The sequence below is a fragment of the Mytilus galloprovincialis genome, chromosome 4 (genome assembly GCF_965363235.1).
Source record: "Mytilus galloprovincialis chromosome 4, xbMytGall1.hap1.1, whole genome shotgun sequence".
Taxonomy (NCBI): Eukaryota; Metazoa; Mollusca; class Bivalvia; order Mytilida; family Mytilidae; genus Mytilus; species Mytilus galloprovincialis.
Window position 1 is genome coordinate 48,182,753 of NC_134841.1, and position 23,366 is coordinate 48,206,118.

Sequence of the window (23,366 nt, forward strand, 5' to 3'; positions counted from 1 at the left end):
CGGTTTCAATGAGGTCAAATTATTCACTTGCAAGTCAATAATTCTGATCATCGATGTTTCTTTGCTTATTTTGACAAAATTGAACCAAATAGCTGCTAAAACCGAAATATTAGTTCAATATTTCACTTTTATAAATGATTGAAATAAATAAAATCATATTCTTGCTTGTTTCATATCTTGTAGCTAATGTCCCTTTAAAGGTAAAAAAAAATGTATCGCCACGTTAACCAGAACAAGTTTTCCCGCAATGAGGAACATGCACACCACTTTTGAGAATATCTTTTGGAAAAAGGAAGGATATAGGATGCTTGTAAGAAAAACTTGTGAATTTCACCGAAAAAGCCCTTATGTCAAATTTTCTCTGTCATGCGTGTCTGTAGCCATGATTCTAAATAAAGTTTACTTTGATTTTTTGCACTTTCTTTTATTAATAAAATATTCAGACAAAGCTATTCTTCTGTCTCCTGCTTTTAATATCTGAAAAGAAAAATGATTGCAAGTAATTAAAAGGGCTAATATTTATCACATAATTATACCGAGAAGTATCGTATATTGTACCATTACGTATTACCCATATAATTTTTTTGCTAAATATATAGAAGTATAAAAAGGTAATTGATTTAAAAATAAATTAAAAATAAGATTTATTACTTTATTTGTTGGTTTTGCAAGGTAAATTTCCAGTGACTAATAGTATGCGTAATTAATTTTGGGAAAACATACCGTAGTATTTCTCTATATTCCTAATCCTTAGATTTTTGTTTTTTTCTGAAGTTTCTTGTCCTTTTTCTTGTCAAACAGTCGGTACCGTATTCTGTAAATCTAAAAATACACAAGACTTCAAGTTAAAGTCGCAAAAAAAAAAAGAAGATTATTAGCTTTGAAGATATATATTTTTTTAGAGATGTAAACTTCTATATTGCTGTGTCATGTTGGTCTTTTGTGGACAGTTGTCTCATTGACAATCATACCAGCCAGAATTGGTGTCTTGAGCGTATACATACCACATCTTCTTTTTTATATTAATAGCCCATATGGTTTCTATTTTACGATAATTACAATATTCATTAGCGAGAATAAACAATTGAACCAAGAAAAGGTTCGAAATACTGTACAATTAAAACTAACTTCTGAGTGAACGTTACGAGGATCGAAAGTTGACATTGCATGTATGCAGTTGCGGTATAAATTACAAACAAATGCGGGATGCGTTGCTCTCAAAGCATTTAATTTCCTAGATTATCCTTCACAAGTTAAAATGTACGGAAAGATGACATAACAGCTATATATAGTCATGTATCCCAATCAAATAACAGACTTAAAAAGTTAAATCTGCTGTATCCGTTAATAATTTAAATTTTGTTGTCCGTTTTTTTTTTCCTCTGGTATAGTGTTACGCATATTTTAAACCATTTCTTTTGAAACTGTGCTCAATAGTCAACATTCTTCTGTTTAACCTTGCTAAATTATCATTTACATGTTTCATACAGACTTACCAGACGAACAAGAGGCCAACAAAAGCACCCTTCTGGTTGTACCTGCTCTACTGGAGTAACATTTTCGTTATTGGCAATATTGGCGTCTGCTGTCCACGGCATTACTGCAGATGACAGGAATCCAGACATTTTCACAGGAGGATGGACTATAGCATCCTCGACTTCTGTCAGTCTTTCATCCAAGGCGATAGTGCCTGTTTCCGTTGTCTTGGAGTCCGTTATAATGTGTCCAGAAACAATCGGTAATAAGGAAGATTTATTTTCATTTGCAACTTGTTTTAGAACAAACTGAGCGCAATTTCTTCTACGTTTAATTTTGTTTTCTACTTCGTCATTAGTAAAATCTTCTATATAACGGTTGTATTTAGTATTCACGAAATCATGAAGCTTTAATGAAAAGTTTAGCCATTTTGATGTTACCTCAGTGGCAAAGCTTTTGGCGCCTTCACCTATTTTTTCGTCCTCTGTATTGTTTTGTAATCTAGTCTGAATATTGTTGTCCTTATTTTCACCATGTTCTTTCTGTTCATCGATTTCGAAACATTCACTTCCACAATATGCGATTTGAAAACTCATGACTGCTGCAAAATGAACAACGTACGCGTCGTACAACAAATGTTTGCAGACTATTCATAAAGCCTAGGCAACAACAATCAACGTCGTCGATCATTACTTTTATGACGTTCGGTCATTATAACTCTTAAAAGCACAACACTTTGCATCCGTATTATAATAATAATAATGATAATAATAAATTCTTTATTCAAATTTTCATTTCAAACAAAATACATGCATACAGTTAACATTCATACATTCTCGCATTAAAATACAATATATAAAGACAATAATAGTGCATTGACTTGACATATTATTCAACGATATAAGCATGAGGCTTAGAAACGGGGAAATGCGAGGCTGTGCCTTATAATAATAATACTTATCTTATAATAAGTAATAGGATAACTTTATTTGCAGGTGTCATCTGACCTTGACCTCATTTTCGTGGTTCATTGGTCAATGTTTGGTTTTCTTGGTTAATGTTAAGTTTGTGTGACAGTTGTAAGAAAGCTTTATATTTAGGACTCTCAACATAATATCAATGATTAGTAAAGAAGGAGACATTCCAGGGTTAACATGTATTTCTAGCAGAGTTCATATGACCTTGACCTAATTTTGAAGAAAATATAATGAAGTTTACAGACAAAAGCATACACAAAGTGATTGCATTAGCTATCATGGCCTAATTAAAGGCTAGTTTAGCTAATTAAATAGGAGAGTTCCAGGATAGTTTTGCTTCAATGTGGAGATTGAAAAAGTATCACACGACAAATGGAATGTAGATATCGACTTAAAACAGGGCGCAGCTTTATACGAACCCTGAACAGTTGGGGCAAGTATGGACACAACATTGAATCAAGCTGGATACAGCTCTGAATTTGGATTGTGATTAATAAGTTGACACAGCATAGGTTACTGACACAGAATGAATGTGGTCCAATGAACTAATATTTGTGGGGTTTTTTTTTATTTTGAGCAATTCACTATGCTGTTGAATATTAATCCCCTCAAAAAAATACTTGAAGAAATTTTCTTTTTAATTGCTGAAATCTGAAATGAGAAAAATTGTAACCCCCCTCCTCTCCAATTTGTTTTCACTTCACCTTTCCCTTATTCAAAAAATAACATCAATTCAAATTTTTAATGGAGTTTGCAACAATAACTACTCATTTAAATACATCATAAAATATTAAAATATAAAATGACATACAGTCATGGTTAAAATTAATATTTATTAACAGAGACATATAATACAATTATATGTCTCTGTTATTAATAGAACTTCTTAATTTTTTTTTTACAGCTAATCATCTCAAGACAATCATCATTCCTTAATACGTGATTTTCAAGCAGTGTAAGGGAGGTAATCAAACAAATATTACAGTATTCTTAAAATGGAATTGGGATTGCCTCACTTACACTGCTTTTAAATTGTCTAAATTGCCTTTAACCAGAAAAACAAGACTTGTTTTTCCCCCTTTTTGTCCCTATATGCTTAATGATTTGAGCCATAACCCTCCATAACCATCCCTTTGTAGTATGGAAACTTGCGGATAATTTCAGAGAGATTTATACACTTACACACAAGTTATTGACTAGAAATTACAAAAATGCTTATTTAGGCCCTTTTTTGGTCCCAACTTATTGAAACCTCCCTAGGAGCAAGAACCCCAATTCTAGCCTTTCCTTCGTAGTAAGGAACGTTGTAGTATAATTTCAGAGAGATCCGTACACTTAAACACAAGTTATTGACTGTAAAATAGAAAATGCTTCTTTGGGACCCTATTTCGGCCCCTAATTCCTACATATTCGGGGAAATAAACCCCAGCCTTCCCTTTGTTATATGGAACCTGGAGGTACAATGTCAGAGAGATTCATATAATTACACACAAGTTATTGTCCGAAAACTAGAAAAATGCTAGTTTGTTGACCCTTTATTCCTAGACAGTTTGCCCCATAACCCTTAAAATAAATCCCAACCTTCTACTTATGGTATTCAACATTGTGGCACAATTTCAGAGCAATTAAAATACTTATACACAACTTAATATTGTCCTGAAACTAGATAAATGCTTGTTTTGGGGGTCTTTGGGCCCCCTAAATTCCTAAACCTTTGGGACCATAACCACCAAAATCAATCCAAATATTCCTTTTGTGGTTATAAACATTGTGTTAAAGGGAAATTCCGCGATTTTTTACTTATCATCTAATTATGTTCATCTTAACATAAAAAACACATTTGCAAAGTTTTAAATTTATATTCCTTCTAATAACGGAGAAAATCAAGTATTTGTAACTTTTTTGGTTGAATTCTCGAGTGGGTCGTGACGTATTAGCCCGATTTATTGAATTCTGGGAAAAAATAAAATCTGTTTAACTCTTATAGCTTATCGACAATATACGTAATTAAAAGCGCACAGCTGACGAATGGTCGTAGTTATTAACCACAATATAATAATGAACGAAAATGAATATGCATATACCGTTTTGTATTCATTGAATTAAACTCCTATAAAATTATATGTCTCTGTCTCTAGTAAATGTTTTTGAATAAATTTAATTAATTATTGTTGAGATTTTATTCATAAAATATTTATTGAACATTTTTACTATTTACTTGTCTATTTACCGTTATTGTTTTGATAATCATTTCAATGCAACTAATGTGTGAGCAGAGTGTGTATATTATTTTGTAAAGGTCACTGTATATTTCTCGGCTTGAGGTCAATTCGTTTACCTTTTAGCTATTTAGCCGCAGGTGTGAGTTCAAGCGTACACAGGTATAAATGTTGTTATTTGGAAAGGATATACAGAAAGGATTAGAAAGAGTATGATGTCACGATGTTAATACACTAAGATTTAATACACGATGAGAATAAAGATTCAATAATTAAATTGTGTAAATTAATTGAAAATAAAATTCAGATTCGTAAATCCGAAAATGTATAAAAATAAAAGGAAACAATTTTTGATTACTTTCTTAGCGGCAATTTGCGTAAAGATTCAAATATGAAGTAAAAAATAGTAGTTTTAATCTTTAATAAAAACTAAATGCAATATTACCCAATTTGATATACCATTGTACATCTGTTTGATATCATTGACTTTACCGGAATTTCTTAACTTGTATTCAAATCTGGCTGTGTTTAAATGCTAATGAAACTATTGCAATTTTAAAGTTTTTAATTGACAAAAAAATACAACATACATGGGGTTTTTTTTAGTTTCTTTTTAACATTTTAGTCTTACATAATTAAATTCATTTGACAATCATTTACACGAACTTTTTGTGAAAAAATACCAATTATCTAAGCTAAGGCATTATTTTTTTTTAAGGATTTTTGAGGATTTTTTTTTTAATTCTAGTATGATAATAGTTGTGCTATGTTGAACATGATAGCCGTCATTAATCCAAATAAGTAATACAGTAGTTGTAATAAAAGTTATATTTTAGTCATGCATAACTGATATTGACGAATTTAGAATAGTTCATCCATACATCGTTGTTCTTAAAACAATCATTATTAGTATACATGTAAGTTTCCTGACGTATAAGAGCCATTGAGGATGAGCTCCAGAGAAAGCAGACTAGTAGCGTTTCGTTCGTTTGTTTGTTGGGAAAGGAGAGGAAATGCAACCGCTTGTACAGATAAACAACAGAATTACCATACAAGCATTTATAGTCAACACAATCAGAAACAGTTCCCATCGTTAGACGGGGAATATGAAGGCTTTCAAGAATGAACAAGTGACATGTCTAACTCGAACAGTTAGAAAACGGACTATCGACATCGACCGCTTGTTCTTGATAGTTGAAATTGTATGCATATATACGTATACGTTTATGATAGTGATGAGTTCTTGTGTCTGGCAAAAACTAAATTCCTTCATGGTGATATCTTGCCATACGTTTATATTGGTTTGTAAGGTGATTACTCAAAATCGTTATTTGAAAATCCTGTTTGTGAGATGTATATTCATTTCAATACAGAAATTTCGTCTATATATTTCACAAGTGTATAACACGGAGAAGCTCTGAAGGTCCATTACTCCCATTTTGTTTGGGTGTGAACCATCGATGTTGACAGCAATATCAAAGAATAAGATGATGATGGTAGAAAGAACTATGGGCGTCATGTGGCAAATATTACATGCATATCGGACAATGAGTTGTCAATCTGTATGAAAAGATTTCCAATACAACCATATTATTGAGAAGGAATGTTTACATGCTATACTCTCGTACTAGTATTACAGGGTTCTTGTGGCGTTCACCTTAGACACACATCTTTTTAACGATGTTTAAAAAAAAGACAGAACCAATTTAATGTCATATTTCCCTATTTTTTTTTAAATATAACTAAAAGTCTTTCATCTGACAAGAATACTCCTATTTAGCGGACAAGTAATTTTTCTTTTTTCTGTTATTGAATACCAAGAAAAAAAATAAATCCCGAAATTAATTTGAAACTTTGATACTCAAAAGTTTCCCAGCAAAATATTCACATCCCTTCGGGATAATTAGTGTTCGTCCAGTGGCATATATAACAATTGTGATGACGAATTCCTTCCTTTGTTCGAGAACAATCTTATTGAAATATAAATCTGTGATTTTACTATGTCCACAACTTCAATGTACCAAAGCAAAAGTTATACATCGACCTGTATTTAAATCAAATTGGTTCTCTTCTTGTTCTTCTGGTATACAATAGTCTATCGACATTCGATGATTACATACTGTTGGCATACGTGGACTAGTCTATTTACAACACTTTTACCCCTATTTATTCAAAATATATGTTTTTTTCTTATGTTCAATGTATACATGTATATATTGTAAATTGCGCTATAGTTCCGTAACTTTCTATCCAGTCGTATAAACGAATCGTCGGCAAGTGCGTACATATTTTTAAATCAATATTTCTGGTATGTTCCAATCTGTCCTTCACTTTTGACAATGAGTATATATTACATTTTCCCAAATTCACCCTGGGAAAAAATATTTAAATAGATTTTAATTTCATCAAATCTTATTTTTTGGGTATTATTTATATTTTTATGAATAATATTCTTTACACCAGAAATGTTATTTATAAACAAGCGTATGAGTTTGGTAATGACAAGTAAGACAGAGTTGTATATTATACATCTGATAGTTCAAAATGGAAAGTTAAATGTTATCAGCCGTGTACACTGATCAATACCTGCAGAAGTGAAACGATGCGTGAACTTGCAAGCCCGACAGGAAATCGCTTGAATACCTGGACGTGTCACCTCACACCCCTCACAATACCTTTGGAAGTAATACCTTTAGCCATGCTGGTAATCAGAAGAGGGAAGATAAAAATTTATTTGAAAACGGTTTATTACTTTAAAGAATTATGAACAAATTAGATTTTCGAAAACAATTTTCACGGAACACTTATTTATGATTTCAACTTTGACTTTTCACCTAATTCCAATATCAAGTTTAAAAACAACAGACCATGGTTAGTTAGCCGGATAAAACAACCGTACGATTGACAAGATATCGACACGCAATTACGACTACATCGGTTACTGTAGTTTTGTTTCTTTGTGGTTTATAGACATATCGTTTCATTAATCGGGAAAGAAGGACAAAATGGCGGAACTCAGAGAATTAATACTCTAAATTTAAAATCGATGGTGATCGCTTATCTAGCGGAATAAAACTTTAATATCTATGAATTTGAGCATTTTTATACAGAATGAACATAATATCAATTTTTGATTTTTTTGCGAAGTTTCCCTTTAAAATTTTATTTGATTTCTATTTATTTATACTCAAGTTATTATCAGGAAACCATCTGTCTTCAAACGACGCTGACGAGGTGATACCAATATACGACCAATTTTTTTTTTAATTTTTGCGGTCGTATAAAAATTGACCACTGTTCTAATTTGATCCATTCAGCCTCAAGAAAACTTACTACAAGGTTACATCATACACAATTAATTGACCTTGTATTGATCTAATGCTACCAAAATTTCTGACATTCTCGCCCTACATTTGTGTGTTAAGTTAGAGGATAGAAATGAAAAAAAAAATCAGCAATTTTTCCATTTGTAAACAGGCATGACTCTACAACGGTAAAAGTGACACCACCAGAATTTAAACTTGATTTGTATTTTATTGTAATAAGCATTTTGCATAAGTTTCATAACATTTGGTTGAGGCAAACTTTAGTTAGAGAACAGCAATTGTTCCATTTGTAAAAGGCATATAACTTTCGAACGGTAAAAGTCACACCACCAAATTCAAACTTGATCTGTTTTGTCATGTCTTTTGTGTGATAATAAGCATTATGTACAAGTTTTAAAACATTTGGTTCAGGCAAACTAAAGTAAGAGAACTGAAACGAAAAATTCAGGAATTTTCAATTTGTAAAGTGGAATAACTCTAGAACAGTAAAAGTGATGCCACCAAAATTCAAACTGTTATTGAACGGACACCAATTTTGGGACAGACAGATGGACAGGGGACTGGGTATAACTTAATGTCCCTTCCCTTGAGGCGGGTCATAATAACAGACCATCTCGAAGTAAAATATGCTAAAAGCTTAAAGTAACCAATCTTATGAAATCATCATCTGTGTCTTGTACATTTAATAATAAACATCTGAACCTTTATCTTAGCCGATAGAGCCTTCAGGGACGTCATGTTTTGTTGAATATTCCGACTTTCTACATAAATTGTGCTGTGTCAAAAGACCCTTGTAATAAATCATCTTTCTTTTATTGTTATATATTTGTTCTCGTCTTGAATAAACAAAATATATGCCTCAGGATGTTCAGACATGACCAATGAAATAGAGAAACATTCTGCTTGAGGTTTTCCCCCCTAGAAGCCTCCTTACCTAATTATCTGTATATAGGTCTTTTAGCGTCTTTAATTTGGATTTAAATGTATAACTTCATGTAGCTTAATAATTCAATTTTTCTTAAGATATAAAAAAACAATAATGTGTCCAAAGTACACGGATGCCCCACTTGCACTATCCTTTTCCATGTTCCATGGACTGTAAAAATTGGGTAATAATCTAATTTGGCATTAAAATTAGAAAGATTATACTATAGGGAACATATGTAATACAAGTATACACCCGTGATATCGCGGGTCCGTGACTGAATTAAAGTATATAACTATGCCTTAGCCTTATTTTAGTAATTGGTATTGTCATCTGATAAAGTCATGTCGATTATAAGATACACAGTTTTCTCTGCTTTCAAATCTTTCTGTTTGCTGATTGCTGAATAAAGCTACAATAGGGAACAATTTGACAATGATTGAATTTAGTAGTGTCAGCCCTTTGATTATGACCCGTGTATATAGCAAAATCCTAAATACACCGTTTGGTGGTGCGCCTGTCAAATGCGGAACGTACAGATAAGGTAATACCCGTGATATCGCGGGTCCGTGATTGAATTAAAGTATATAACTATGCGCAAGCCTTATTTTAGTATTAGTATTGTCATCTAAAGTCATGCCGATTATAAGATACACAGTTTCAAATCTTTCTGTTTGAACCCGTCGAACTGGAACTTATCAATTATTGGTAATATTAATTATTTGGAAAACAAAAGGTCCTGGAATGGAGTATTTTTTAATCAACAGCATTGTCCTATATTAGTTATAAATAAAGTTGAATTCTTTGATTCGCTGTTTTATGTCATGCCCGCTAACAAATTGAAAACTGTACCTATACGCCTTATTTTTAGTCACAGATTTTTAGTATTCGTATTGTTATCTTAGAAAGTCTTACTGATTAAAATAATACAATAGGTAACAATTTGACAATTTAATAGTGTCCACTCTGTGATTATGACCCGTGTATATAGCATATTAATCCTGAATACACCGTTTGGTGGTGCGCCTGTCAGATGCGGAACGTACAGATAAGGTAATAGGTAACAGGTGAATATACTATTGGTATCGGTATCGGACTCGACCCGGAACTTCTTAATTATTGGCAATATTAATTACGTGGAAAACAAAAGGGCCTGGGGTGGTGTAATTTTTAATCTACACCTTTGTACTATATTAGTTATATATAAAGTTGAATTCTTTGATTCGTCGTTTTTACGTGATGACGGCTGACAAATTGGACCTCGTAATTTTAGTATTATAGAAGTTTCAAGTTGATTGGACTTCAATTTCATCAAAAACTACCTTGACCAAAAACTTTAACCTGAAACTCCCACTTTCATTTTCTATGTTTAGTGAACCGTGAAATTGGAGTCACAAGTCTAATTTGGCTTTAAAATTAGAAAGATCATAGCATAAGGCAGCAACCATTTGATTTTCTGGGGGGGGGCTATGGTTTTTTTTGGAAAAAAAAGTTTGTTTCCAGTTTTTGGAGAAAAAAATTATTTGTTTTTGATTCTGAGAAAAAAAAATTGTTTGTTTCACCCTCAGCTGCCACTATATGTAATGCTAAAATTGAAAGAAAAAAATTGTTTTCGACTTGTTGCGAAAAAAATAGATTGTTTTTCGCCACAGGCGAAAAAAAAAGTTTGCACAGAAAAAAAAACCATAGCCCCCCCCCCCCAGAAAATCAAATGGTTGCTGCCTAAGCAACAAGTGTACTAAGTTTCAAGTTGATTGGAATTCAGCTTCATCAAAAACTACCTTGACCAAAAACTTTAACCTGAAACTCCCCCTTTTATTTTCTATGTTCAGTGGACCGTGAAATGGGGTCAAAAGTCTAATTTGGCTTTAAAGGAGTAGGGGCATTAAGGCCTGGTTTTGGCCCAAGAAAATAAAATGTTTGATAACTTTTTCAAATTGGAACATAATCTTTAGAAATGCATAGGGTCAAGAAATATAAATGAAAAACATTAAGATTCTTATGTGATGACGTCACAATTACGTCATAATATATACTGTTTTCACAAAAACGATGAAAATTCAGAATTTATGCAGTTTTCTATCTTTATTTCTGTTGTAGAAACATCGTGCGCAGCCAAGAAACAACAAAATAATTTAACTGAAGCTTTATCATTACTATTGACAAAATCTCACCAAATATAAAGTTGTTTCTTGGGAGTGCACATACTTTTACAATCGAAAATATACTTAAAAATTTGATGAAAAACAAGGAAAATCACAAAATTTTACAAAATATGCAAATTAAGGCATGATTTGTTGCCATGGTAACTTGTTTAATGTCCAAAATTATTTTGATTTTCTGAACACCTTCTACCTGAGATACTTTTCATTATTTCTAATTAAATATGTATAACTTTTAAATTTGCAGTAATTTTTGGGCCAAATAAGGGCCTTATTGCCCCTACTCCTTAGAAAGATCATATCATAAGCAACAAGTGTACTAAGTTTCAAGTTGATTGGACTTCAGCTTCATCAAAAACTACCTTGACCAAAAACTTTAACCTGAAACTCCCCCTTTCATTTTCTATGTTCAGTGGACCGTGAAATTGGGGTTAAACGTATAATTTGACTTTAAAATTAGAAAGATCATATCATAACCAACAAGTGTACTAAGTTTCAAGTTGATTGGACTTCAGCTTCATCAAAAACTACCTTGACCAAAAACTTTAACTTGAACGGACGGACGTACAGACAAACAGAGCCACAGACCAGAAAACATAATGCCCCTTTACTATCGTAGGTGGGGCATAAAAAAGATTTGGTATGAATGCAAATGAGACAACTCTCCACCAGAGACCAAATGACACGGAAATTTTAAAACAACTATAATGCATTCATTCACTGAGTTGTCAACACCTGCCTACCGTTGAAACAATGTTTCACTCAAATGGCTGTATGTTATGTTGTTTGTGATTCTTTTTTGCCATAATCTGATGACACAGAGATGTGTCTCGTTTTGTGATTTTGTTGGTATAATGAATGAACCATGACTGAAGGTGCAGGGTCAAATAACCTCCAATGAAATGTGAAATGTCAATGCTTATAAAACTGCATACCAAATACCATTGACTTATTACCAATGTCATTTCAACTGACCGGGTTGAGCTTACATTTTAATTTGCATAAGGACAGTCTATTTGAAGATGTGTGTGATAAGGATGATAGCTGTTATAATTATTACTGATTTCTAATCACCTATCAGTGTCATCAAAGGAATTTTAAAAAACAATGACTGGACACTTCATTGATGAGTTTTTCCTAAAACACCTATCTATAGATGGACTGGTTTATTGTGAGCGAATCGGTTAAACTCCGCCCAGTCAAGTGAAATAAATCGAGTCATACCATTAGTGATTCCCTTTAAACTAACCTAAACTAGTAAGATATGTAAAAGATTCAAAATCAATGGACCATGAGAGGGTGGGGTCATATAATCTCCATGGAAATGGGACTTGCAAATCCCAATACACTTGAATACCAAATGTCATTGACTTTACATTTAAACTTGCTTTTCTTTAACTGATGCAAAACATTCATTCAATGAACTATGTCTGAAGGGGGGACCAAAAAAAATGTCTTTAGATGTGCCAATACTCTCATCACAAACTTGTACATGTAAACGGTAAACTAAGCAATAGTTTCAAGTCAATAGTCTGAGGGGGAGGGGCCAAATAATCTCTCCGATGGAAATGAGATGCCTGAATGCTATTACAACTGCATACCAAATATCATTGACCTACCACTAGAAGTACCCCATAAACTTGACCTAACCACAAACTCATATATTGTAGGGGCTGATGTCGTAAGAAACAGCAAACCTAAGTATCGCTTTTTTTTTTAACTTTGTCAAGACAAATAATCAGCTGTGCCATGAGCGCATGATACACCTGTTGCATATTCTAAGGATAAAGTTCAATAATTTCTCAATGTCATGTAATAAATTTGTGAAAAACTAAAGGGAGGTTATATCAATTGATATAAATCAGTCTCCAAAGTTTAATGAAAACTGTTCAAAGCACTTTAAAGGTGTCCAAAACAGGAAATCACCCCTATTTTATGAAAAAAATCTCATAACTCACATAACTAGGAAGTGTATAATCTAAAATTTATAAAAATTGAAAGGGAGCTTACATCATTAGATGTAAACAATTATCCAAAGTTATTGTCTGAAAACTAGAAAATCCCCCCTTTTTTAAAATGAATAAAACTCCATAAATCAAAAACGTAAAATCTGAAATTTATAAAAATTAAAAGGGAGCTCATGTCAATTGATATAAACAATCAACCAAAGTTTCTTGCAAATTTGTGAAAGTATTTTCGAGTTATTGTCAGAAAACTGGAAAATCCCTGTTTTTTTAATGAATAAAATCCCACAACTCAGAAACATAATATCTCAAATTAATTAAAAACAAAAAAAAGCTCATGTCATTAAATATGAACAATTCAACACTAAAGTATTATGCAATTTGGTTCAAGCAATTTTGAGTTAATGTCATGTTGACAATGGACGGACAGCCAGACGGACAACGGTATAGCATAATACATCCCATAAACGGATGTATGAAGAATGTCACAAACAAACAACAAATCCAATTCTAAGATTTAAAACTTTACTTTTTTAAGACAATGATGCACAAAGATAATGTATATATATAAATGCTTTCTTAAAAAAAAATCTAAATGAGTGAGTGAGCTTTCATTCAGTACCCGAGATGAAAGTATATAAAGACGACTCGAATCTTCAAAGTTCATTTGGGTATCAACCCAACAATGCAGACTTTCTCATAAAAAATAAAAGAACTTTTGATTGTTTTCAAACCACATAACTTATTGATTTGTAAGTATAATGTATACTACTTTCCACAATTTTAACACTTTTTAGTCCCTTCGCAAATTAAAAAAAAAAATCTGAATCAAATTATACAAGTTGAGATTTTTCAAGTGCCAATTTCCAGTGTAACTCACTCACTAATTCATGTGATAGGTCCAAATCTAAGGATTGAAAATGGTAAAACAAAATAACTCAGAAAAAAAGCTTTGAACCTTACAATGATAAGCAAATTTGAGAATGATCTTGTTGTTTTTCTGATTTATTTGAACAAATATTGTTAATAATGTACCTGAATTCATGAAATTGGATCTCATACAGACACTTTTACATAAAAAAATAACTACAGTATACTGTATAAAAGAGCATTAAGATAATAAAATTTTCAGTCTACAATTTATAAATTATGATAAAAATATAGTTGTCACACGAATTAAAACATGAATAGAAACATGATCTTTCAACATAATAAATTATGATATAATGTTTTCTGTTATTTAACAGTACGTGTTAACAGTGTTAACATTTGTCTGTTCCTCTTCAAATCCTGCCTATCTGTTGTTGTTGTTACAGGGTCTGGCATTCACCTACAAGATTGAAGAAAAAAAAATTAAATTCAATATTATCAAAATGCAACGATTGGATTCCAGACTTGAGTGGATTAATTCTAAGTCTATACACTTGGACCGATAACAAATGCTAGTTTGTTTGGATATGTATGTACACAGCTTCATAAAATTCACTTGATTGTCTGACAGATAAATATACAATGAAACCTTTCTAATTTAATCAGATTAGGTTTGCTGCTTGGAAGCAAAAGTGAGATCTTTCAATGACATTTAGTGTCAAAAAAGAAATCATTTTGTTATGAAATTTGAGCGAGTTATAATATTCTAATATGCTGCTGACTTAAAAACAAAGATAGACAACAGACTAAAACAAAACTATTTCATGATAAAAGTAAAACCATTGCTTTGGAACCTTAAAACAAATTCTGGACACAGGTTAATGAAAATTACTTTAAAAAGAAGAATGTTGTTGGATTTGAGAAAGATGGATTTTGTTCACTTAAGTATTTGCTGAACTCTAGAAAAATGTTAATTTAACATGTCTTCTGTTCACATTCCAAATTTATTTTTCAAATCAGGTATTATATTTAGACAGATTCCACTGTTTAATATATATATAAATCCTACTTTTTTCTATAAATGTGTGTCAGATAAGCAAGTTATTATGTTTATGATGCTAGATCCTATACAAACCTTACTGCAAAGTAAAATGCACAGCCTCAATTATTCTTAATTCTATAACCTGTACATTATCAGCTTCTTAAAAAGAGTTCATGACCTTGGAGGTCAATTTTAACGTTCTACCTGAACATCGTAAAAAGGACTCTTTAATTTTGAAGTGTAAACAGCCGTTTATTCAAGATCAAGTCCACGCATCTTAAATTAACACGAGCTTTACCATTCGTTGCTGTTAAGCTTAAACACGTAGCTTGATATTGCCTTGTTCTTTCTCCTTCCTCTCCGACAGGCATATTATTCTTTAGGGAAGCACCTAAATAATAGTAATTAATTTGATCTACATTGTATTTTTATTTCTTATGATCAGACCTGATACAATTTTAAGCTGCAAAGAAGACTCAGATTATTTTCATACAAGGTAAACATGTAATTTGTGTTAAAGCATTTTCTTTGTTACTGGTGTATTTTAAGTCCCATAATTATATTTATATAATTATCTTATCTTACAATGGGATCTATTTTAATAGAAAAATTACGAATTTTAATCCATAACAATTTTAAATGCCATTTACCAGTGTTTGGGAAAAGAGCGGCCAATTCAGTCATTAGAAAATAATGTAAGAAAAAGGAAGACATGAAGGAAATTGAAGTACCCAATTTTATATTAATATTTGTAAAATCGTCTTCCCAATCACTGATGTAAAGATGTATTTATCATTTTTATGAACCAAATTAAAAATATGTATAGTTCACCTGCACATTTTATCAGTTTACTTATTTTGACCCAGTGATAAGTTTAAATTGCACTAGCACTTTAAGAGAGAAATGATATTACTTTCTTTTTTTTATATCTTAAAATAATTTCTTCTCAATTAACCTATAGAGTCCTGTGAATTTGTTCAGAAATCTTTTTTGTTTGCTAATCAAGATCTTTTGAAATTGTTGCATAAATCTATTTCTTGCAGGTTTACAACAAAAAAAGGTTACTTCGGCATGGATTTATCATTCCCTTTTTAAATACTAGTAGGTCAGTGATTGATTGGTCCCATAATAACATTTGGACAAACTGGTAAACCAAAAAATTTTGATCATGTATATTCCCTAATAATAATTTCCCTTGACAAAACCAATTTTCTTTAAAAAAAAAAAGACCTTAGTAAACGGGGATGAGTGTAAAAGCCAAGCATTTGAATATTTAGTTATAACGTTTAGACATTTACCTGTCTGCCATCAATCGTATGCTGTCCTTCATGGAGTACTTCATCTACACATTGTGGATCACGGAAAGTGACAAAACCAAACCCCCTTGATCTTCCTGTCTGTCTATCCATGATGACAACTGCATCACTGAGCTCTCCATATCTACTGAAGTACCTCCACAACACATCTAGATAAAGTAAAAAATCATTTTTTTCTGTACATCACATGCCCCATATCAATATTTTCTAAAATTTTATTTACAGAAAGAAAATACACACATAGATTTTATTTTGGATCCATGTAAACAAATGTTTATCATCTCCTCACAGGCTCACACGTGACAGTCACTAAAAGTTAGAAATAGGCCATGATATATTGTAGTCATACGCAAGTATATATGGTATTTTAACATATGTAAATGAATGTATTACAGGTATACATATATAGCTACATGTACATAAATAAGCTTTATTTGGTGCTGGCATAGTAAACAAATGTATTATTAGCTATAATAAGCTTTGAATGGTTTTACATTGTCATTTTGGGGCCTTTTATAGTCGACTATGCATAATGGGCTTTGCTCAATGTTGAAGGCCGTACGGTGACATATAAATGTTAATTTCTGTGTCATTTTGGTCTCTTATGGAGAGTTATCTCATTGGCAATCATACCACATCTTTTTTTTTTTATATTTAAGCTGAAATATACACTCATTCATTATCAAAGTTCTTTTAATTTATATCTTACCATTGTCTGTGTTCCAACTGAGGTTTCCAACAAAAAATTTACTGAAAAATATATTTTTTTCATATTTATATTATACATGTTTTAATTTATAACTAGTGTATGGTACAACAGAAATCTATTTACAACTTTATCATCTTATTATATTTTTAGAATTTTGAGGACATGGTCAATAGTATACATTGTATCTGAGGCCAAATAAAAAAGTATGTGTGGTTCCAGTTACATCTGAAAAAAGTTAGGGTAGGTAGGTAGGGATTTTTTTTTTACATTGAGTCTATGGGAGCAATATTCTGACTAACAGTGCTTAATGAAAAATTACAATAAAATCTTTAGAGTAGGCTACTTTTAAGCCGAAAAAGTAGGGACGGTAGGGTTACTGGAACCACACATATATTTTTATTTGACCTGATAGATGTACACATCCATTAAAAAGAATTCCCATCACCAAGGCCGTAGCTACCCTTGAGGCAAGTGAGGCAATTGCCTCACTAAAATTTCGACACTGATTATTTTTTTATACATATATATCAATATAATAGTCATTTGTTGTTCTGTCTCAACCTTAATTTCTATATAACTTGTCATCATTCCTTTTAAACTATTCTTCCTGGATATAACTCAGCATCTCAACGGGTGATGTTTCGCGATAACATTAACCTAGTAATGATAATCATCATGGATCTCTAGTTAAAAACAGGCTCTTGCAGAAAAGGAAAAGCGACACTGAAGGTAAAGAAGGAATAATTCTAGTAAACTAGTTTTTTTTTGTGAACAGAGTCTGAGTATTGTATATAACTTCATTAGAACAATCCAAAAACGATAAGTAGACTGACAAATCAAGTACTGGTATTCCGAAGGGGCAGTTCTGTCTGCGTATTCATTTCTCCGTTTCACCAACTTTTGACAAATCAAGTCATCGCAAGGGGCAGTCCTGTCTGCGTATTCATTTCACGAACTTTAATCTTTCTCTTTACAGATAAATAAAATATAAATAATATGAAACATGCATGGATTAGTTTCTATCCATGTTTCTTTAACCTTAAAAATTGAAAGAATATCCCATATTCCAATTTGATATTATGGAGGAATGGAAGAACCTTTAACACAGGATTTTGTCTTCACTCATTCGGGACTACGGAATTTCGTTTCTTTATATTCGGGGTTTCGGAATCGGACACCCTATACCCCTAAATTTATAGATTCTGGAACTAAAATACCACCAACTATTTCCAGAAATAATTTGAAATTATGGACCTACATATGTAAACGTCAAAAACTCCATTCCAATTCCCCTGTACCCATATTATATATACTCTATAGATAGAATCATACATTAATCTTATCTCATTCTATCCCTAGTTTGTCTACTCTTTGTCAGCATAAAAGCGAGTTTAATATTTTGTAACTGCAACTGTATGATGGTGCTTACAGGAAAGCTTAATTCCCTTTTGCAAACAAAACTTACTGCTACCAAATTGCTGATGGAGAAGGAATTGGAAGAAGACATTGATCATTGTGTTGATGATAATGTGCTTCCTTTAGAAACACAGACTGCCCTGAAACGACTGAAAACTTGGAAAAGAGCATGCATGAGTGGCGAGAGATTGTGCGGGCTTGCCATGTTCATCGCGATAAGGATATCAGCAGACCAAATTATGATTCTGAAACGAGTTGACTGAACCGGCCATCAGTCTGCGACGTTAACCACTAGCCCGATGCCCCAGACTAGTAATTTTCAGCTCGGACTAGTAAATTTTATTTATCGCTAGCCCGACCGGACTAGTAAGAAATATAACGTCCTTTCTATGTTATTTGAAATTTGAACATATTGGAAGTTAAAATTGACAAGTAACGAAGTCTAAACTATCGAGATCGATAATTGTACATTTCCCTAGGAAGTGAAACAGAAACGAAAACCAGTCACAATAGTTCCGGTAACTCGATCTGTCTTATAACCAGTAGAAAGTGGACCAACACGGACACATTAAATTTTCTAATAATGACGGCAATTGTTTATAAACGAAAAGACTAACAAGTTTTCCCCCGATTAATTATATATCTTTAATGTTATAAAAATGTTCTAGTTTACTTCACATCATCGATAAAGTTATTAAAATAGATTTATGTCATTATGAGTTATCTTAACAACATCGTGTTGGTACACTTCGATTTTTTTGGTAATTAGAAAGACCGGAGAACGTAAACATTCTTCAATGTACCGACGGGGCAAAGCCAGGAAAGGCTATAAAACGAAAGAGATCAAATGATGACGTTTCTGAACAAGCAAAAAATCCGAGGTAACCAGGACCAGAGGGTTTCGGATCTCCTGTAGTTGGAAGAATAACCGTCATCCTTAATAAATAAACTCATACTACAACAACCTGTTGATGGATAAGTTGAGATATATTGATGATAAAAGTAAATTAAATTTGTATAAAGGACTTGATCCAAATCTATTGATCAAACCTTACCTCTCTAACTCAAACTTTAAATTTAGAAAATTGATTACAAAACTTAGAATCAGTGACCATACATTTATTAATTGAAAAAGGAAGGCATTTTCAAATTCCTCACTTTGCAAAAAATTCAAAGTACTAGATGATGAAAAACATTTATTAATAAATTGTTCTTACAATTCAAATATTAGACTAACATATTTTAATTGCATTAACAGAGAAAATAATTCATTTGCTAATCTCACTGACAATGACATATTTATAAATATACTTTAACTTTTAACCCAAGTGAAAAAACTATTATCCTTTATAAAAAAGTCAATGGAACTGAGGACAGGGGACCCTTTAATATTTACCTGAATTTGTATATATATATTGAGTTACTTAGTTATTGTCTTTATTTATTTTTGTTGTTATATGTCACAAACTGTAAAGTTTATATGGCAATAAAACTTTGAATTGAACTGAATTCCTAATGTTTTGAATGTACTGCAAAGAAAATAACAAAACCAATTTTGCTATTTAAAGGGATGTTTAAATTAAAACTGAAGCAATTATTAAAAGACTATGAGGAATAAAAAAAACTATAAATTACTTGGAAACTCTGACATTGTTTTTGTTATGAACTTATGATGACTAAAAATAAATAGTGTAGGAAGTTTTCCTTGTTTAATAATTTTATGCAAATGTAAAATCCTTAAAATTAGCTAAACAAAAATAATTTTCAACCAGCTTAAACCCTTTCAGGTGTGCTTAAAATGCAGGATTTTGTATCTAACATTTCAAAATTTTTTTGGGGGGGCATGCCCCCAAACCCCCCTAGCTGGTTCGGGTCGCTTTGCGACCCTCACCGGTGTCGGACTAGTGGAAATTATTCAGGACTAGTAAATTTAAATAATTACTAGTCCACTGGACTAGTACCTTCAAAAGTTTTTGGTGCAGACTGGGCCATAGAAAAATTTGGCAAACTCTATTGAATCGATGTGTGTTCTATGTTCCGGCAGCAGACTCAAATCAGTGATATTTGGATGATAACCTTACATATAAATTTAAATAAAGATCAATAAAGTTGTTAAAAATTTGGTGTTAGTACAAGTCTTAAAATATTAAAAAAAATATATAAAAAGTGTCCAAATTCAAAATATTATCAAACTCTCTAAAAATGCCTAGAAAGCCGGATTTTTCACCATTCATTTCATACCCTCCAAAAAAAATTTTCGCCTCGCTTCGCTCGGCTCAATTATTTTGCCTCACTAAAATAAGATGCCTAGCTACGGCCTTGCATCACTGCTTGGTAGCCTTATTCTTTGTCAACATTTAATCATTGTTCTTCATTAATGACTGTTAAAAATGTTATGTAACATTTCTTCTCTTATTACATTCGTCGTATTTTGCCTTGTGTCGGTTTTTATCTCAAGTCTCAGATTCTGAGAATGTATTCTATAAATAGATTTGATATGAACAATATACTATTCACATTCTTATCAAATGATAATTTACATATAATAAGTATGCCAATGTGTGTTATTTTATGTTAATATACGTTCATACATAAATAGTTTTCAACATTTTGGCACCGACAGGGGAAATAATGTTTTGAAGGGGATTTCCCAAATAAATTCCGTATATGTGCTTCGCTTATTTTCCATTTCCAATCATCATAATCGGCACAGCTATATTAAAAATTAATAGTATCTTACCCTGGATCGTCTCTACCAGCCATTGTGATGATGGTTGTATTTTAGTATCTTTTTAATTCTTTGTTTCGTTTATGGAGCCAAGAGACAAGATTGTTCTTGTAATGGCGTCTTCTGTAATGATAAGAAAGATCGGAATGTTTCGGGAAACTCCGCTGATTTGTCGATTAATAACATAGACAAACTCGTCCATGCTATTTTCGTCCCATTATAATAATAATAATAATAATAATAAATTCTTTATTTAAGGTAGCACAATACAAAGATTTTTTTACTTCCAATCACTAACCTTTGAAATGCTGTAACTTTCTTATGAATGCATAGAAAATAATAAAAGAGGTATATATAGATAGATAAAAGGTTAATCTTTTAAATAAATGCAATATTTTTATTATGCAATCATTATGTAATCAATTATTATGTAATTAGTGGCAAAATCAGGGTAAGTTCACTTGAATGAATTTAGCTCTATCATCTCTTTAACTATACAGAAAATTTTAACGAAATCTTAATCAACACATCATGGGCTTCAAAAGGGTGTCTCAGATTGTCTCTATGGTATTCTATTCTCTCATAAATCTCTAATTAGTGTAAACATTCTGACCACATTAAAGAAGATAATGTTTAATTAGGTGTAAAATTTGTTCTATACATTCTATCTGAAATCTGAGACACCCTTTTGTAGATAATGGCCATAGGAACAACATATAATAAAATCAACCCTCTAGGGATACCTATGCAGAAGCTAATTTCATTTGAAAGTGGAAATTTGGTGAAAAATATTTTAGACACAGTTAACATTATAATTGGTTACATAATTGTTGCATAATACTAACATTGCATTAATTTGAAAGTGTAATCTGCTAGCTATCCAAAACTACCACTTTTATAAATTTTCAAGCATTATTAAGAAAGTTACAGCATTTTAAAACTTGGGAGTTGGAGTTATAAAATCTTTGTATTGTGCTACCTTAAAGAGGGTAACTCAATTAGAAATAGTATAATTTTCATTGAGGCCCTCAAACAAAATACATGCATACAGTTAACATTCATACATTCATACATTAATTTACAATATATATTACTAGTATATACACAATTCAATCATTGAAATATACAAAGGGTAATAAATGACAATATTTGATATAGTTTTGTTAGAGGAAAAAAAATTAGTTGACTTGCATATAATTTTCAAGAAAATGATTATAACTATGTTTCTTGAATAATTCCACATTAGGACATTTTTTTATTTCGAGTGGTAAATTATTCCATACTTTGGTTGCAGAATAATGAAAAGATTTTTTATAAAAATTTGTATTTGGTCTTGGAACAAAAAGATCATTATTAGAGACAGATCGTAAGTTGTGGCGTTGCACATCATCAATATTTAGTATTGCTAAGTAATCAGGTGTTAGCCCATTTACAATTTTATACATTAGAATTGATTGTTGATATTTTATTCTTTTGGTAAAAGATAGCCATTTTAAAGAAGAAAACATGAAATTAGATGGAATAGAAATATCGCATTCCAGTATAATTCTTGCTACTCTTTTTTGAAGTTTTATGATTCTATCTGAATCTTTTTGTAATAAATTTCCCCAAACTGAACTACAATAGTCTATATATGGTAGAATATATGCATTATAAAATAGTTGCCTTGTGTGTATTGGCAAATATACTTTAATTTTATATAAAAGTGATACTTTAGATGAGATAATTTTACATATACGATCAACATGATCTTCCCAGCTTAAATTTTCATCAATGTCTATTCCAAGTAATTTGAAAGAATGGACATTCTCAATACATGTTTCGTTGACGGTAATACATAATTCTGATAGTTGTTTAAGTTTTTGTTTTGAACCCAATTTCATACACTTAGTTTTTTGTGCATTGATTTTCATACTGTTATTGTTACACCAAGATTGTATAGCATTTAAATCATTTTGCAATATGCTGTTTATTTTTTCAATGTTTTTATCATGAAAATGCAATGTTGAATCATCAGCATATAAATCCATATTGGATTGTTTAACATGAATTGGTAAATCATTTATATATATTAAAAATAACAACGGACCTAAAATAGAACCTTGAGGCACTCCATACTTTACAAACGATTTATCAGATTTAATGTTAGCGTATTGGACTTCTTGTTGTCTGTCAGACAAATATGATTTTATCCAATCTATTATATGTTTTCCGATATGATAAAATTTTAATTTTT

The 23,366-nt window shown here is 31.5% G+C and overlaps 1 protein-coding gene and 1 long non-coding RNA gene across 3 annotated transcripts; both read right to left on the reverse strand.

Annotated features, from left to right (window-relative positions):
* Positions 1-398: 398 nt before the first annotated feature.
* On the reverse strand, positions 399-2,117 carry LOC143072302 (uncharacterized). Its single transcript, XR_012977126.1, has 3 exons — positions 1,497-2,117; positions 724-822; positions 399-477 (listed from the first exon to the last, which is right to left on the reverse strand). It is a non-coding gene; the product is annotated as an uncharacterized LOC143072302 (long non-coding RNA).
* Positions 2,118-13,557: 11,440 nt separating this feature from the next.
* On the reverse strand, positions 13,558-21,284 carry LOC143072303 (heterogeneous nuclear ribonucleoprotein 27C-like). Of its 2 annotated transcripts, XR_012977127.1 has the most exons (5): positions 21,143-21,284; positions 16,987-17,027; positions 16,260-16,426; positions 15,260-15,352; positions 14,037-14,379 (listed from the first exon to the last, which is right to left on the reverse strand). XR_012977127.1 is itself a non-coding variant. In XM_076247173.1 (4 exons), the coding sequence occupies exons 1-4, from the start codon at positions 21,163-21,165 to the stop codon at positions 14,344-14,346; spliced, it is 267 nt and encodes an 88-aa protein (XP_076103288.1). In that variant the 5' UTR covers positions 21,166-21,284; the 3' UTR covers positions 13,558-14,343. The 2 variants fall into 2 exon arrangements, 1 of the variants encoding a protein (XP_076103288.1); XM_076247173.1 differs by lacking the exon at positions 15,260-15,352 and having other exon boundaries at positions 13,558-14,379.
* Positions 21,285-23,366: the final 2,082 nt, after the last annotated feature.

Excerpts from the sequence above, each read along its gene's own strand:
- LOC143072303 (XM_076247173.1), bottom strand. The coding sequence starts at position 21,165 with ATGGCTGGTAGAGACGATCCAGG. Across the intron at positions 17,028-21,142 it reads GCTGGTAGAGACGATCCAGG|TAAATTTTTTGTTGGAAACC; the intron begins GTAAGATACTAT and ends TATATTTTTCAG. Across the intron at positions 16,427-16,986 it reads CAGTTGGAACACAGACAATG|ATGTGTTGTGGAGGTACTTC; the intron begins GTAAGATATAAA and ends TACTTTATCTAG.